The sequence below is a fragment of the Pituophis catenifer genome, unplaced genomic scaffold (assembly GCF_029215685.1).
Source record: "Pituophis catenifer annectens isolate HBS135680 unplaced genomic scaffold, rPitCat1.0.hap2 SCAF_2, whole genome shotgun sequence".
NCBI lineage: Eukaryota > Metazoa > Chordata > Lepidosauria > Squamata > Colubridae > Pituophis > Pituophis catenifer.
The window spans coordinates 11,944,823-11,962,655 of NW_027256882.1; the positions used below are offsets into that span (position 1 = coordinate 11,944,823).

Sequence of the window (17,833 nt, forward strand, 5' to 3'; positions counted from 1 at the left end):
AATCATCTTTGTTGTTCTCCTCTGCACTCTTTCTAGACTCTCCACATCTTTTTTACATCATGGCGACCAAAACTGAATGCAATATTCCAAGTGTGGCCTTACCAAGTCATTATAAAGTGGTATTAACACTTTACCTGATCTTGATTCTATCCCTCTGTTTATGCAGCCTAGGACTGTGTGGGCTTTTTTTGGCAGCTGTTGCCTACTGCTGGTTCATATTTAAATGATTGTCCACTAGAACTCTAAGATTTCTCTCACAGTTACTACTATTGTGTAGTATTGAGTGTTTTGAATTGAATTGAATTTTGAATTGAGTGTTGGCAATTCCTGCCAACTTGGTGTCATCTGCAAATTTGATGAGTTCCCCATCTATCCCCTTGCCCAAGTCATTGATGAAGACATTGAAGAGTACTGGGCCTGAAACAGAGGCTTGGGGTACCCCACTGCATACTTCCCTCCATATAGATCAGTGGTCACCAACTGGTGGTCCGTGGACCACTGGTGATCCGCGAGAAAATGTTGGTGGTCCGCAGAAAAATTATTTGCATTTTTTATATTGCACTAAATCAGGGGCCCTCAAACTATAGCTCCTGGGCTAGATACGTGCAATGAATGCTTGTGTTGCTGCAGAGAGTCCACCTTTGGGGTCTTTTTGTGCGGGTTCGATGGGGGCAGAAATTCCGACTCAGGGTCTGCTTCGGCCTCCTGGTGTGGGGTTTTGGGCAAAGGCTGGAGGGAAGTGACACTGGTGGCAAGGAGCCAGAGGGCCTCGTTCCAGTGGGACTGCATCATGGCCTGGAACTGGCTTACCATCTCAGCCTGCTGATGTACTCTTCGACGTCAATGAGGTGCTTCTGCTGAGCCTCCTCCTTGGCCAGATCCAAGTTGAACTGACCTGTTTGGCCAACTCTTTTTCGTGGTGGCTGCTTAGCTCCAACAACTGCTTTCTTTTGGGGCCCTAAGGAGCCCAGGTGGGCAGGTGAGGAGAAACTGGGAGGGGAGAGGCGAGTAGAGGCCGGCGAGGTGCCCCTCGATGTGAGTGACATCGAGTTGGCCATGCCCACCCAGTCACGTGACCACCTAGCAATGCCCATCCAGCTAGTCATTAGGCAGATCAAATTAGTGGTCCACGGGATTTAAAATGATGAATTTAGTGGTCCCTGAAGTCCAAAAGATTGGTGACCCTGATACACATGCAGTTCCATTGAGGACTACACATTGAGTGTGGTTGGTCTACTGGCAGTCAGCAGAATTAGCCTGCAATACTGCATTCTAACCACTGCGCCACCAGGGCTCATAAATTGAGAATAACCTGTAATGTTCAAATACAGGATGTGGCAATAGAGCTTGATCCCTGAGGGTGCCTTAGCTTGGGCTTTGAACATCTCATGAAAGTCACCTCTTGGTTTCTTCTTTTTGTCGCAATCAGGCGAAAGGTGGGAGAACGAGGACTCTAAGAAGGAGATGATAGAGCACTTGCCAACAGTCAACAATGAAATTGGAGAAAGGATGTTCCGATGTCAGTGGGGAGTCCAAAGTCCTGAGGAAAACCAGCTAAATGGAGAGCCAGAGAAAGCCCTCGCTTTTCATTGTGGAGATAACAATGCGCTCCAGGCTGAAAAAAATCACCAAGAAACCGGAATGTGTCCAGGCTGTGGAAAAATATTGAAGGAGGAATCAGGATTGTGTGGATATTGCAGAAGGCTGCCTGTCGAGGCACAACATGAAAACAGGGAACGGGCCTTTCCTCTTACTTTAGATCAAAATATATCGCTTGGGGAGAAATTATATAACTATGTGGAATGTGGAGAGAGCTTCAGCCAGAGTAGCCATCTCAGTAACCATCAAAAGAGTCACGTCCGGGAGAATCCATATCAATGCATGGATTGCGGGAAGAGCTTCCTTCAGAAAAGTCACTTTATGACCCATGAAAGGATCCACCAAGGAGAGAAACCACATCCATGCTTGGAGTGTGGAAAAAGCTTCATTAAGAGAACTTACCTCACTTCTCACATGAGAATCCACAGCGGGGAGAAACCCTATCAATGTACGGAGTGTGGGAAAGGCTTCTCTCGGAAAAGCAACCTTGCTTCCCATAAGAGGATCCACACAGGGGAGAAACCATATCAGTGCCTGGAGTGCGGAAAGTGCTTCTCTCAGAGAAGCAACCTTGCTTCCCATAAGAGGATCCACACGGGGGAGAAACCGTATCAGTGCCTGGAGTGCGGGAAGCGCTTCAGTGAAGTAAGTCATCTCACTACCCATAAGAGGATCCACACAGGGGAGAAACCATATCAGTGCCTGGAGTGTGGGAAGCGCTTCAGTGATGGAAGTCACCTCACTTCCCATAAAAGGACCCATACAGGAGAGAAGCCATATAAATGTCTGGAGTGTGGGAAGTGTTTTAGCATGAGCAGTTCCCTGACATCCCATAAAAAGACCCACACGGGGGAGAAGCCATACATATGTACGGAATGTGGAAAAAGCTTCATTACGAGAAGTTCCCTGACTTCCCACACGAGAATCCATACTGGGGAGAAGCCATATCAATGTCTGGAGTGTGGGAAGAGTTTTAGTGTAAGGAGTTCCCTTAGTTCTCATAAAAGGATCCACACGGGGGAGAAACTGTACAACTGTGTGGACTGTGGAATAAGCTTTAGAAATAGTAGTTCTGTGACTTCCCACAGAAGGATCCACATGGGAGAAACCATATGAGTGCACAGACTGGACAGAACTTTGGAGACCCCAGTTCTGAGGTTATGATCCTCGTAAAGAAATGTTAGAATTCTTTCTATGCCAAATATGATTGGATACGAAAGGAATTTGTCCTTTTCCACACAAGGAAATGTCATGGAAGTGGATCATGGGCTAAAATAAACTGGTGTGGTTGAAGGAAGGAAAACCAGGAATTATTGCCCGGTATCCCTCTATCAGGGAGCTGGGTGGTTAAGAAATTGGATGGATGGATGGATGGATGATGGATATATTATCTTTTCATTTCATTTTTTTTTTAGTTTTAGTTTTAGTTTAGTTTTATTTGATTTATATACCACCCTACTCCCGAAGGACTCAGGGCGGTGAACACAAGATAAAACACATAAATACAAAATTTAAAAGCAAAATAAAACCGAATTAAACAATTTGGCCTAAGACAGATTTAAAACACCCCAACAATTAAGCAGAACAGATTAAAATTTACATTTTAAAAGGGAAAAAGGGAAAGTTAGGCCAGGCCAGCCTGATGGAATAAAAAGGCCTTGAGAGCACGGCGGAAGGTGCACAGATCCGGGATCCTCCGTATCTCCGGGGGGGAGCTCATTCCAGATGGTAGGTGCCCCCACAGAGAAGGCTCTTCCCCTGGGGGCAGCCAGTCGACATTGTTTGGCCGAAAGCACCTGGAGGAGCCCCTCTCTATGAGAGCGTACTGGGCGGTGGGAGGCTACTGGTGGCAGCAGGCGGTCCCGTAGATAACCAGGTCCTAAGCCATGGAGCGCTCTAAAGGTGGTAACCAAAACCTTGAAGCGCACACGGAAGACCACCGGGAGCCAGTGCAGCTCGTGCAGGAGAGGTGTTACATGGGAACGCCATGTCGCTCCCATAACCACCCGCGAGGCCGCACTCTGCGCCAGTTGGAGCCTTCAGGTGCTCCTCAATTTTATAAGATTTAAGATGATAATATGGGGGATGACATCAACTGTAAGTTGTAATTCTTGGAAGAGTTACAACTAATTGAGTCTGTCATTTATACCTCAATAATTGTCTGGTTTGGCATGGCAACCAAACAGGACAGCTACAGATTTGAACGGATAGTTGCGGAAAAAACAATCACAACCAACCTGCCTTCCATTGAGCTGTACACTGCATGAACCAGAAAGAGGGCTGAGAAAATAGTTGGTCTCACAATAATGGAAGTCTAATTCCAGCAAGGATCTGGCATTTATAGCTATGTCTCCTGCTCATTTGTGAATGTTCCTAGTCAGTTTTGCAAATGAACTATGGCGTGGGGGCACCTTCCGTAAATGTATTATATGAATGTATTTAATAATAATAATAATAATAATAATAATTTTATTTCTATACCGCCCTTCTCCCGAAGGACTCAGGGCGGTGTACAGCCTATTTAAAAACACAAACAAAACAATGATATAAAATTTAAAATAATTAAATAAATGGCTCAAATTTAAAACCCCAATAAATTTAAATACCCCAATTTAAAACTATTGTATTGATAGTCCGGCCTGGCGGAACAACAGGGTCTTCAATGCGCAGCGAAACACCCGGAGGTCAGATATCTTACGAATTTCCGGGGGCAGTTCATTCCACAGGGCTGGGGCTCCCACAGAGAAGGCCCTCCCCCTGGGCGTCGCCAGCCGACATAACTTGGCTGACGGCACCCTGAGGAGACCCTCTCTGTGGGAACGAACTGGTTGGTGGGAGGCTATTGGTGGCAGAAGACGGTCTCGGAGGTACCCGGGTCCTATGCCATGGAGCGCTTTAAAGGTGGTAACCAACATGGGTTACTCATGGGCAACTTTAGATTAAGCAGGGGTGTGTTGGGAGAATTTCCGAGTCCCTGAGTCTAAAGTACCCGTTTAAAGGGCGTTTGTGTGTGTGTGTGTGTCTTTGTGTGTGTGCGCAGATCAGAAGCTTTTTAACTTCTACCAACCCTGTGACCCCAATTTCAATAATAAAGTGCAGGCCTTTATCTCAATTCTCTCTAGGCCCATGATGACGAACCTATGGCAGTGTGCTGGAAGTGGCACGCATAGCCATTTTTCCAGGCACATGAGCCGTTGCCAAACTTACCCGAAGCTGTGCATGTTTGGCACACGTGCGCAATTCAAGGGACCCAGCTGGTCTTCACAGCTCTCCTCTGCATGTTTGTACATGCGTTCAAGACGACAGGCATGCAGCGTGTGCTTGCGCAGATCACGTGTACATTGCATGCACATGCGCAAATGGTGAGATTGTGCAGTGTGCGTTGGGGCGCGTGCATGAAAGCTGCATGCGAAAGGTCTGCGCATAGATGGTGCCGTTGCGCACACAGCACATGGGGAGGAGCTGTGCATTAGCACATATAGCCTGCGAGCGCGCACAGTACGCGAAGCATGTTCCTGTTTGGCACTCGGTAAGTAAACGGTTCCCCACCACTGCTCTAGGCATTCCATTCCCTTGTTTTTTTCCTTGCCAAAATAGACCAATCTTTGCCCATATTTCATCTTAAACCAGGATGGGTAATCCTAGAAATAGAAAGCCAATGCATGAAAGTCAGTACTACAGGTAGTCCTCAACTTACGACCACAATTGAGCCCAAAAGTTCCGTTGCTAAACGAGACAGCTGTTAAGTGAATTTTGCCCCATTCTACAACTTGCCACATTTGTTAAGTGAAGCACTGCAGTCGGGAAAACTCCGGAGACAGCCTTGGAAGAATGAAACGGCTTTCTTGCTCGGTGCCGGTGGAAAAGAGACGGATCCGCCCAAGGCTTTTCCTCGCCGGGGACCTCGATCCCAAAAAAGGCCGGAGAGCCGCGGATGCAGCTGCGGACACGGACAACAAAGGCTCCGGGCATATTGGTTCTCTTCAGGCTTTCCAAGGGTTAAAGAGAGCGAGTTCTTCTCTCTAGAAAGACAATATTGAGGAGTGGGGACCCTTCCGGCCCTCCCTTTCGCTGTCCTGGCGGACTCCCCTCAGGAGAAAAAAAAACGCCTTTGAGGCATCTTGCGAACCTTCGGAAAAGAACCGTTGGAAGGGGCGGGGCTACGATTTCCCGCCTGTCTGTGAGGAAGAACCGAGTGACAAAGACGTCCTCCTCTTCTGGTAAAATAACAGTAGTAATATTACAATACTAATTTAATTAAAAAATAATAGTAGTGCCGAGGGATTCTGCCCTAAAGTCCTTTTCAAGGGTAGGACTTGAAGATACGGTACTAGCAAACAGTGTCCCTGAGGAATAGTGGTCTAAAATTGAGAAACGATGATTGCTGCGACATCTCTGAGGAGAAGCTGTGGCCGTCCTGAAGGAAAGAAAAATCCAGAATATTGAAAGGAATCGAATTTCCCCAATGGGAATGTTTCTCAGAGGCATCCAATTTGTTTTCAAAACAAAAAGTTACCTCAGAAATTGCAGAAGTGGGGAAATACTAATACTAAGAATATTTAGAATACTAATTCTAAGTCCTCGACTTAGAATCACAATGAGTTGAGCCCAAAATTTGTTATTATGGGGTCATTAAAAGTTGATGATGATGATGATGATGATATGTGTTTTAGTATAAACACGCTGTGGTAGTACTATAAAGACTTGGCAGTTATATTAAAAAAATAAATAATGTTTAAAAATGTCAAGGCAAATAGTTTAGGTTGCCAACAAAGCCAATGATATGGTTAAAGTAATACTTCAGAGATAGGTAGGCACGAAAGACTATTTCTGAAATTAAAGTCTGTACAAATTCTTTATTATTCATCCGGGAAACACTGAAAAATCAATTTCTGGATACCTTCTGAAACACACTATTCTATGACAGGATAAACATAAACCATTGGATAAACAAATATCAATATACATTCTTAAATTTTGTGATATAAAGTTGATATTAAAAAATAATCTACCCTAAAAATTCTGGAGCAGAGTTATATAAAATGTATATTCTCTTTTAGCTGGGTAAATTATCGCAGTGATCTATTAAATTCAATTCTTCCATATGAACTCAACTGTTTACTAATCTTTTCTTCATATGCTTGATTAGATGCTAACAATATAATGGTTAGGAAATTTAAATAAACCCTAAAAACCCCTTTAATAAAATCTGGGGATCCTTTATCTTTACCAGCTGGGATTACATTTGAGACTATGCTTATTAGATGGCATCAAGTCCATTCTTCCTGTACCTACTACACAAAGATATTAGCCTCCTTGTTGTAATTTGAAGCTCTCCCAAAAATTTCCTGTAATCGCCTTCATCTGGCCCATCTCTTTTATTCTTTCTTTTCCCCTTCCTTCACTCATTTTTTAGTAATCATTAGTAATCATAATCCACTGCCTTTCCATTTTGACATTGTGATAAAAAAAATGGAACCACTGAACTTCTTTCCACACTACAAGTCTGTAAATGGCCACTCCTTCAAGTGGCTCTTTTTATGAGATGTTCACTCTTCTGAATAAAGCTCCTTCAGTGTTATATGCTGGTAGGTTGGTTCTCCATTGGGTGGATCGTGTTATAAGAAGAGAGGGAAGTGCTGTTTCTTTCCACACTCCTGGCACTGATATCATTTCTCTCCCATGTGGATCCTCTTATGGACAGTAAGGGAACAACCGGCCAGGCCAAGCCGTGCCACTGCAGAGCCTGCGGCGCTTTCCCTTCAACCTGGGTGGTGGCACTTACCTAGGCGGGCCAGTGCTGGTAGGTCGCCACACTTGTAGACGCGCAGCTGGAGTGGAACATGGTGTGGGTAGAGAGGCCAATACAGCAATAGGCTTACCGGGGCCGCCTTGCTCAGCTTTGCTGCCTTTGTGCACTGTACATGGAAGGGGCCGCGGCCGCTCTCACCACCCTCACTCCCTGCTTGCTTGCAGATATCCAGCTGCCCAAAGCAACCCTGCTGCCATTTGCTTTCGTTTCGTGGCGGGAGAAGGAAGAAAGCAAACAGCAATGGCTCGGCAGTGCTCCGGGAGGGCAGGTGGACCGTGAACGTTCTGGGCCTTATGCACGTGCACATGCACACGTGAATGTGCTGCACTACCGCCATTCGCCTTCTTTCTTCTCCCGTTGTGAAACGAAAGCGAATGGCAGCGGGTTGCTTCGGGTGATTGCTTCGGGTAGGCGGAGGTCTGCAGCCAGCCGCGGAAGGAGGGTGGCGAGAGCAGCCCCTTCCAAGCGCAATGCAGAGGTGGCGGGCAAGGGAGTGCCAAGATGAAGAGCTACCCGCAATGGCGGATAAGTGCTACTGCCCAGGCAAAAGGGAAAGTGCTGCAAGTTCCGGGGTGGCACGGCCGGGCCTAGCCCTCTCCCCGCACGGGGGCCAGTGACTTCCACCTCTCTTGATCCACTTCTTCACCAGCAGGAAGCGGCGCCGTGGCTGAGCCTCCTTCCCCAGGAGCGCTGGATTCCGCAGGCTGTGTTCCTAGAGTAGTGCTGGCAGTCAGAGAGAGCAGGCAGGTGGCCAGGTGGGAAGCCAGTGGGCTGCTTCAGAGCCCCAAGCCCCTCGGAGCTGGGAGGGGTGGAAGGCGGCCTTTTCTGCAGCATCCCTGTCCCCTCTATGGATCACCCTGCAGGTGGGGGGGGGGCTCTGTCTTTGTAGAAATGGGACAGGTGGTTTGTACAGTGAATTGGCAGGGAGGGATACACAGCCCACTGGGATGGAGAAGGCTCCGAGGTTCACTTGGGCACTCAAGGCAGATGGCGGAGGGAAACTCAAAGTGCTCCTGGCTCTAACAGTGGGTGAAGTGATGTCAAGTTTGCCACGCCACACCCACCTGGTCACATGACCACCAAGACACGCCCACAGAACCAGTAGGGAAAATTTTTAGATTTCGCCACTGCCCACAACATCTGAAGGCAAGCTGTTTCACTGGTTAATTGTCCTGACTGTTAGGAAGTTTCTCCTCAATTCCAGGTTGCTTCTCTCCTTGATTAATATCCATCCATTATTTCTTGTCCTGCCTTCTGGCGCTTTGGAAAATAAATTGAACCCCTATTCTTTGTGGCAGCCCTTCAAATACTGGAATACTGCTATCTTGTCCCCCCCTAGTTTCTCCAGACTAGCCATACCCAGTTCCTGCAAAAAAAACTTTTTACATTTGAATAGAATAGAATAAGAATAAGAATAAGAATTATTAGAAATAAAATAGAATAGAATAGAATGGAATAGAATTTTATTACCCAAGTGTGATTGGACACACAAGGAATTTGTCTTGGTGCATACGCTCTCAGTGTACATAAAAGATGCGTTCATCAAGAATCATAAGGTACAACACTTAATGATAGTCATAGGGTACAAATAAGCAATCGGGAAACAATATCAATATAAATCAAGGATACAAGCAATAAGGTTGCAGTCATTAAGATTTTCCGGTCACACCATAAGGCTAGTTGTTCAACCTCCCATTGTATGCAGATTCATCATCATCTTGAATGAGACCAATCAATGTTTTATTCTCCTCTTTTGGGGCAAGGGAGCCATCTCTAGTTTGTGTTGCTCTCCAACATGCCCCATTGACACTTATTGTTGTTCCGGTTGTTCTTTATTGGCCAAGTGTGATTGGACACACAAGGAATTTGTCTTTGGTGTAAAGCAGTGTTTCCCAAACTTGGCTATTTTAAGATGCATGGACTTCAACTCCCAGAATTCCCCAGCCACTATGCCTCGTTGAGGAATTCTGGGAGTTGAAGTCCATACATCTTCAAAGGGTCAAGTTTGGGAAACACTGGTGTGAAAAAACATCTTTATGGCACTTCCTGTGGTAAACTTGTGATGTGGTTGTATTTATCGTGCCAGACATATAAATGTGTTTCTGTGAGGACATGTGCAACTTTTCCTTGACTTATAATAGTTCATTTAATGACCGTTGAAAGTTACAACGGCACTGTAAAAAGTGACTGATGACCATTTTTCATACTCATGACCATTGCACATCCCCATGGACTGGGTGATCACAATTCAGACACTTGGCGACTGACTCATATTTATGACGGCTGCAGTGTCCGGGGCTTCACGTGATTTCCCCTTTTGTGACCTTCTGGCAAGCAAAATCAATCGGAAATCAGATTTCATTTAACAACCGTGTTACTAAGAAAACAGCTGCAGTGCTTCACTTAACAACTATGGAAGAAAGGTCTTAAGATGGGGGAAAATTCAGTTAAGAACTGTCTCACTTAGCTGTAAAAATTTGGGCCTCAATGGCAATCATAAGTCGAGGATGACCTGTCTAAACTCAACTAGGTCTAGAATCTTGTCAGCCTTGCAAAAGCGGAGCTGGACCTGCAGGCGAAAGCCACAAGAAAACCCTATGAAAAACAGTCAAAGGAAAGAAAAACCATAAAAAACACCATAATCTGTGGGAGAAAAACCTGAGTTTTAAGGACAGACCCGTCTGCCACGCTGGCAGCCCCGAGGGATCCCTTTTGCTCCCGACGGCAAACGCAAAACTAGAGGAAGAACCGATTTCGGTTTCAGAAACTCGACGGATCGCGGACTGGATGGAAACGGGGCAAAGACTCGCTCGTTCGCACAACTGGCAGGCGGGATCCACGAGGGGGCGCTCTCAGGAGAGCAAGCGCTTCCCAGCCCAGCCCTGCCTAGCGGGGAAGGAGGAGAAGCGAGTCCTCGGAGGAGAGGGAGGGGCCTATCACTCTGGAGGCCTCTAGGAACAATGCCTTTTTCTCTAACCCTTAAGATTGGCTGTAGAAGAGTGCGCAGGTGCGAATCTGCTCTCCAACTCAAAGGCGAGGGCGGAGCTGCGAGGTGGGTGGAGCCTGGAATCCCGGGCGGGTGGGAGGAGTTTGGAGCTGGGCACTTGATCGCTTGCAGCCGTCGACGGATCCAGGTGAGGTAACTCGGATCTTTTCAGCTATGAAAGTGTTTAAAAGCAGTGTCTTCTCTGTCTTCCGTTAAATGTTTGTGAACAAGAACATCCTATCGATGTCTACGAAGGCAGCTCTCTTTTTTTCCTCACTTTTTCTTTTCTTTTATTCCTTTCCCTTAGCTTGAAAACTGAAAGCATTTATTTATTTTGCTCTGTGGGAGGATTCTTATCGTTTGAGGATCAAAGTCCCACATCTCCCAAAATGACTTCATGCCATTGTGCTCCTCTGACCGAAAGTCCTTTTGCAAATCCAGGACAGACTTCGGATGGATGTGAACCAGCGTCTCGGTACACGCCAAAAACCGGCTCACGAGACCCAGAAGGATATGGATCCCGTGTTGCCTTGTTTGGGTCTACTGAGAAGATCTGGGGAAGAATGAGGAAGGACAACGTCCTGCAAGGAGAAACCACCAGACGGGCTGGAGAACATCAACTTTGCCGGGAGTTCATATACAAAGAAACCGAGGCACCTCGAGAACTTTGCACTCGCTTACACCGTCTTTATTGTCGATGGCTGAAGCCAGAGAAAAACACGAAAACTCAGATGTTGGACTTGGTGGTCCTGGAGCAGTTCCTGGCCGTCCTGCCCCCAAAGATGGAAAGCTGGGTGCGAGAATGTGGAGCAGAGACCAGCTCCCAGGCAGTGGCCCTTGCGGAAGGTTTCCTCCTGAGCCAAGCAGAGGAGAAGAAGCAGGGAGAAACGCAGGTGAGACAAAAATCATCCTCGACATTCAACAGTTCACTTAGTGACCATCCAAAGTTACAACAGTGTTGAAAAAAGTGACTTATGATGATTTTTCATTCTTGGTTGCAGTAGCCTCACAGTCACCTGAGGCTCTGAGGCTGTGGCAACTGGTTTTTATTTATGATGGTTGCAGCATTCTGGGGTCACACGATCCCCTTTTGTGACCACCTGACTAAGCAAAGTCCATGGTGGAGCCAGATGCACTTAACAAACTTATGACTAAGTTAACCCCTGCAGTGATTCACTTAGCTACTGTGGCAAGAAAGTCGTAAAATGGAGCAAAATTTACTTAGCGGTCGTCTCCATTAGCAATGGAAATGTTGGGTTCAATTGTTGTCGTATATCGAGGACTACCACTTTATAATTCCCTGGTAAGACCACACTTGAAATACTGCAGCCAGTTTTGATCGCCATGATATAAAAAGAAATCTTGAGACACTACAAAAAGTGCAGAGAATAGCGACAAAGTTGATTAGGGGACTGGAGGCTAAAACATTAAGAACAGTTGCTGGAACTGAATATGTCTAGTCTAATGAAAAGAAGGATTAGGGGTGACATGACAGCAGTGTTCCAATATCTCAGGGGTTGCCCCAAAGAAGAGGGAGTCAAACTATTCTCCAAAGCCCCTGAACAGAATAGATGGAAACTAATCAAGGGGAGAATCAACTTAGAACTAAGGAGAAATTTCCTGACAGTGAGAACCATTAATCAGTGGAACAACTTACCTCCAGAAGTTGTGAATGTTCGCAACACTGGAAGTTTTTAAGGAGAGATTGGTACAACTATTTGTCTGAAATGGTATAGGGTTTCCTGCCTGAGCAGGAGGTTGGACTTGAAGACCTCCAAGGTCCCTTCCAATTCTGCTCTATTCTACCAGTATGTGAGAAGCCTTCTCTTTTTAGAGTGAACTTGGTTGCTGTGGACCATAAAATCTTCTTCCCTCTTTTTCTTTTGACAGGTTCAGGATCCCTTCATGGAAGTGGATGCTCAAAACTCCCGACCACACAGAGACGTGTCATCTCTCTCTCTGGAACTGGCCTTCGGAAGGATCTCCCAAGAAGATCCAGCTCAGATCACATCCGAAAGTTGTTATATTTTTATATTGGTGTATTCCACAAGGAAATATAACATGGTGCAGTTCAAAAGAAACATATTACGAAATATGGAGGCAAAGTACTGAGTATGTAAACCACTTACAGAGGGCTATGAAAGCACGATGAAGCCGTATGCAAGTCTAAGTGCTGTTGGTAGTCCTATTGCTAACTCCACAATTGAGCCCAAACGTTCTAAGCAAGACAGTTGTTAAGCGAATTTTACCCCATTTTACGACTTTCCTTGCCACAGTTGTTAAGTATCTATGGAGAGTCTCAGTTATTCAGTCATCCAGACAACAACATGGTTGTCCCAAAGTTGCAACTGCCTCTTGAAAAAGCAACTTTGGGACAGTTGTAATGTGAATTACTGCAGTCCTTAAGTTAGCAACATGGTTGTGAAGTAAATCTGGCTTCCCCATTTACTTTCCTTTTCGGAAGGTCGCAGGTGATCACATGACCCCAGGACACTGCGAATGTCATAAATATATGCCAGTTGCCAAGCATCCAAATGTTGGTCACGGGGATACTGCGATAGAAGTGTGAAAAATGGTCATCTGTCACTTTGTTTACCTACCGTTGCAACTTCAAACAATCACTAAACGGTATAGGTTTCCCTTGTTTCTCATTCCTTTTGGATCCTATGTGGGTATAGATTACACCCACATCATTATTTTTTACTATCAATCTGGGGTTCCCTATCACCTCACTCTCCAATATGGAACTTGGAATTAATATTTCAACATTGGGTCATTTATACCATGTACAGATCTACCTTGCTTCCCATGATGCTCATTGTCAACCTAAAAACTATTGGGGAAGATTATTGGGGGTAATATGCTGACTGTAATCCGCTTAGAGAGAGCTGTAAAGCACTATGAAGCGGTACATAAGTCTATTGATATTGCTTACTTGCAGTCCGACTTGTGTGAAAGAATGCTCCTTTTAATTTTTTTTGTGCACACACACACACACACACACACACACACACACAAATTATGGTATAGTTTTGCTTGAGAATGCAGCAGGAATGTTTTCAAAATGTCTTCTTCCATTTCTGTTTTATCAGGGAATGGAGCAACCCTGAGGTTTCCTGCAGAAACACCTTTGCTTTGTGATGGAACTGAAACTGCTGTCGTCATTCCAACTCAGGTAGGAGGGCTGAAGCTCGCCTAAAGTGCTAATACCACTTTATAATGCCTTGGTAAGACCTACACTCAGAATATTGCATCCAGTTTTGATCACCACAATATAAAAAAGATGTTGAGATTTTGGAAAGAGTGGAGAGAAGAGCAATGAAAATGATTAGGGGACTGGAGGCCAAAACATACGAAGAACAGTTGCAGGAATTGGGTATGTCTAGTTTAATGAAAAGAAGGACTAGGGGTGACATAGGCCATCATGTGCAATAAAGATGATTAGGAGCATCATAGCATCAAGTTGATTAGAAGCACCTAAAACATATAAGAGGCCCCTTAGATATATATTTACTCTTTGCTGCCACAAAGAGGAGGGAGTCAAGCTTTTCTCCAAAGCACCTGAAGGCAAGATAAGAAGCAATGGATGGGAAAATCAAGGAGAGAAGCAACCTAGAAGTAAGAAATTTCCTGACAATGAGAACAGTTAACCAGTGGAACAGCTTTTCTTTAAAAGTTGTTTGTGCTCCATCACTGGAGGTTTTTAAGAAGAGACTGGACAACCCCATTTCTCTGAAATGGTAAAGGGTCTCCTGCTTGAGTCGGGGGATTGGACTAGAAGACCTCCAAGGTCCTTTCTAACTCTGCTATTTTGAGGAGGATTCTTTTCTCCTTCAGTGTCCAAATGTGATTTTGACAAGGAGCATTCCAAAGCAAGCTGGATTTCTCTTCCAAAGTTAGTTCCCTTAATTTGCTCCCTTCTAGCCATTTTTTTTCAGAGTAGGAGCAGTTTCCTGGAATCATCTGAACATTGCTGGCATCTCATGCTTCTAGAAGGCCTTTTCCAGCAACTTCATATAGCTGTTGAACTGTGTGTTCCTGTCAGAGACAACATAAGGAAGCTGTTAACGTATCAACTAGGATTGTCCAAGCACTGTGTTGAAGTCACCTTCCAGGAAGCCCTGAAAACCCTGATCAATGGTGCATCCAAGATTCATCCCATCAGTTGTTCCAGAACCTACTGTTTGCTACCAACTAAAACAAGTTTTAAAACCCTGCAAAATCAGCAATAAGGATAGGATAGGATAGGATAGGATAGAATTAGAAAAAAACAATAGAAGAATAGAATAGAAAGAACAGAGCAGAAGAGAAGAGAAGAGAAGAGAAGAGAAGAGAAGAGAAGAGAAGAGAAGAGAAGAGAAGAGAAGAGAAGAGAGTTAGAAAGGACCTTGGAGGTCTTCTAGTCCAAACACCTGTTCAGGCAGGAAACCCTATACCATTTCTAACCAATGGTTGTCCAGTCATCATCATCTTTTAATGACCCCATAATCCCTTGCAGGGTGGAGTCTGGGCAACTGAATGGAGCTGAGTGTTTACTAGCCGGACACTCTTCCTGTTGCCAATGCGGAGTTCTATTTAGCAGAGATATTCTTATTGTGCCCAGAGAGAGATGGTTGTCCAGTCTCTTCTTAAAAACGTCCAGTTGGAGCATTCACAATTTCTGGAGGTAATTTGTTCCACTGATTAATTGTTCTAACTGTCAGGAAATGACAGTGAGTAACAACAATACTGGAAAAAATGACTTAGGATCATTTTCCACACTTATGACCGTTGCAGCATCTCCATGGTCATGTGATGAAAATTCGGACGCTTGGCAACTGGCTCATGTTTATGACGGTTGCAATTTCCTGGGATTATGGGATCCCCTTTTGCGACATTCTGACCAGCAAAGTCAAGGGGGAAGCCAGGTTCACTTAACAACCATATTATTAACAACTGCAGCAAACAAGGTTGTAAAATGGGGCCAAAACTGACTTAACAACTGTCTCGTTTAACAACAAAAATTTTGGAGTCAATTGTGGTCATAAATTGAGGGCTACCTGAACTCTGTCAAAATTGCCCAGAGTCACTCTGAGATTTGGGATGGGAGGTATCTATACTTGATAAAGAATTATTTATTTGTATGTATGTGTGTCATTAATTAATTAATTAGATCTCACTCTCAGAGTGACCTTGGGCGATTTTCAGGTGGTACAGGTAATCCTCAATTTACGACCTCAAGTATAACTTGGAACTGTACATTAAGAGGGATTTTTTTTCAATTTCAGAATCACATGTCATTTGAAGATATAGCCATATTTTTTTCCGAAGAGGAGTGGGCCCTGCTGAATCCTGATCAGAAATTGCTGTACAGGGAGATCATGTTGGAAAATGCAAGGAATGTGACCTGCATAGGTAAGTGTCAGGCCTGCCTCCGTTCAAAACCCAAGAAGGAAAACCGCCAAATCCACTGAAGTAGAGAAGAGGTACTTTTCCTGAGTTTGAAATGATGGTAGCGAAAGAAAGGCAAGATCTAAGCCAAAAGGCGGGAAAGGTACATATAGAAAGTTTCCCCAAATCCCTCCCCCCCAGGGATCCATGCTGAATGTCCAATCCGCATCCCACATAGTGTCATGTGAGACACATCTTCAGGTGTTTTCGTCCAGCTGGAGTTCAGGACGGTTGGCTTTGACTGGGTGTAAACCACTCCATTTAGCAGCGCAGTAATTCCAGCGAGCAAACCTCCCTTTATATTCAGGTGGGCCTTCTTCACACCAGCTCAATTCCCAAATCCCACTGCCATGCCCCCCCCTCCCCATTACTATGGCAGCCGCTAGCAAGCAAGCATCAAAAGGAAAACCCATGCTGGAGATCCAGCTAACACTAAGGTTCTCTTTCTACTTTTTTGGTCAGATGTAACTAGTTTGCCTGTTTCTCAGAAAATGCTGTTCCTTTCCTACAATGAAGGAGAATGTATTGATTCTCCCACCTGATCAGGCAGGCGGGGCTAAAAATCTTCATGCTGTCTCCTCTATAGAAGAGAGCAAACACCCTCCTTACCAAGTTTCTCTTTTGGGTGATAGCCTTAAGGAGTGCCTTTCATTTTCCTGGAATTTGGAAACCTTAATAGGCCCGAATTATATGGAGCACATGAAGTGTTAGTACCACTTCATAACGCCTTGATAAGACCAGACTTAAAATACTGCATCCAAGTTTTTCACCACGATATAAAAAAGATGCTGAGACTCTAGAACAGGTGTGTCAAACTGATGGCCCATGGGCTGGATGCGTCATGTGCAGGCCATGTCCACCCTAGCTCCGCAAAGTCAAGAAAACTTGAGCTGTCATGTGACATCAATATGATGCAGCGAATTTGACATCCATGCTCTACAAAGAGTGCAGAGATGAGCAACAAAGGTGGTTAGGGGACTGGAGGTTAAAACATGCTGGAATTAGGTATGTCTAATTTAATGAAAAGAAGGACTAGGGGTGACATAGCAGTGTTCCGATATCTCAGGGGTTGCCACAAGGAACGAGGTCAAGCTGTTCTCCAAAGCACCTGAAGGCAGGACGTGATTTTGATTCTATCCCTCTGTTTATGCAGCCTAGGACTGTGTTGGCTTTTTTGGCAGCTGCTACACACTGCTGGCTCATATCTAAATGGTTGTCCACTAGGACTCCAAGATCCCTCCCACAGTTATTACTGTTGAGCAAGGTACCACATATACTGTACCTGTGCATTTTGTTTTTCTTGCCTAAATGTAGAACCTTACTTTTTTCACCGTTGAATTTCATTTTGTTAGATAGCACCCAATGTTCAAGTCTGTCAAGATCCTTCTGTAGTGTGAGCCTATCTTCTGGAATGTTGGCTATTCCTGCCAGCTTGGTGTCATCTGCAAATTTGATGAGTTCCCTTTCTATCCCCTCATCCAAGTCATTGATGAAGATGTTGAAGAGCACTGGGCCTAAAACAGAGTCCTGGGGTACTCCACTGCGTACTTCTCTCCATGCAGATGCCGTTCCATTGAGGACTACACGTTGAGTGCGGCTGGTCAGCCAGTTACGAATCCATCTGGTGGTGATGCTGTCTAACCCTCATTTTTCTACTTTATCTAGTAGTCTACTTTACCAAATGCTTTACTAAAGTCCAAGTAAATTATATCGACAGCATTCCTCTGGTTCACTAATTTTGTCACTTTATCAAAGAATGCAATAAGATTAGTCTGGCATGATCAGTTTTTGACAAACCCATGTTGGCTTTTGGTTATTACTTGGTTTGCTTCTAGGTGTTCCGTAATTCGTTGTTTGATTATCTTTTCCAGAATCTTCCTTGGTATTGAGGTCAGGCTGATTTCCAGGATCTATTTCTTTTTCCTTTTTTGAAGATGGGAACTACATCAGCTCTTTTCCAATCCTCTGGCAGTTCCCCTGTGCTCCAGGATCTTTAAAAGATATAA

General features: G+C 44.9%; 1 protein-coding gene and 1 pseudogene across 1 annotated transcript; both read left to right on the plus strand.

Moving 5' to 3' along the window:
- Window positions 1-17,833, plus strand: part of LOC139311762 (zinc finger protein 107-like) — a 51,216-nt pseudogene that overhangs the window by 8,008 nt on the left and 25,375 nt on the right.
- LOC139311759 (zinc finger protein 500-like) lies at window positions 10,538-13,124 on the plus strand. Its single transcript, XM_070936263.1, has 3 exons — window positions 10,538-10,545; window positions 10,705-11,290; window positions 12,288-13,124. The coding sequence occupies exons 2-3, from the start codon at window positions 10,787-10,789 to the stop codon at window positions 12,507-12,509; spliced, it is 726 nt and encodes a 241-aa protein (XP_070792364.1). The 5' UTR covers window positions 10,538-10,545; window positions 10,705-10,786; the 3' UTR covers window positions 12,510-13,124.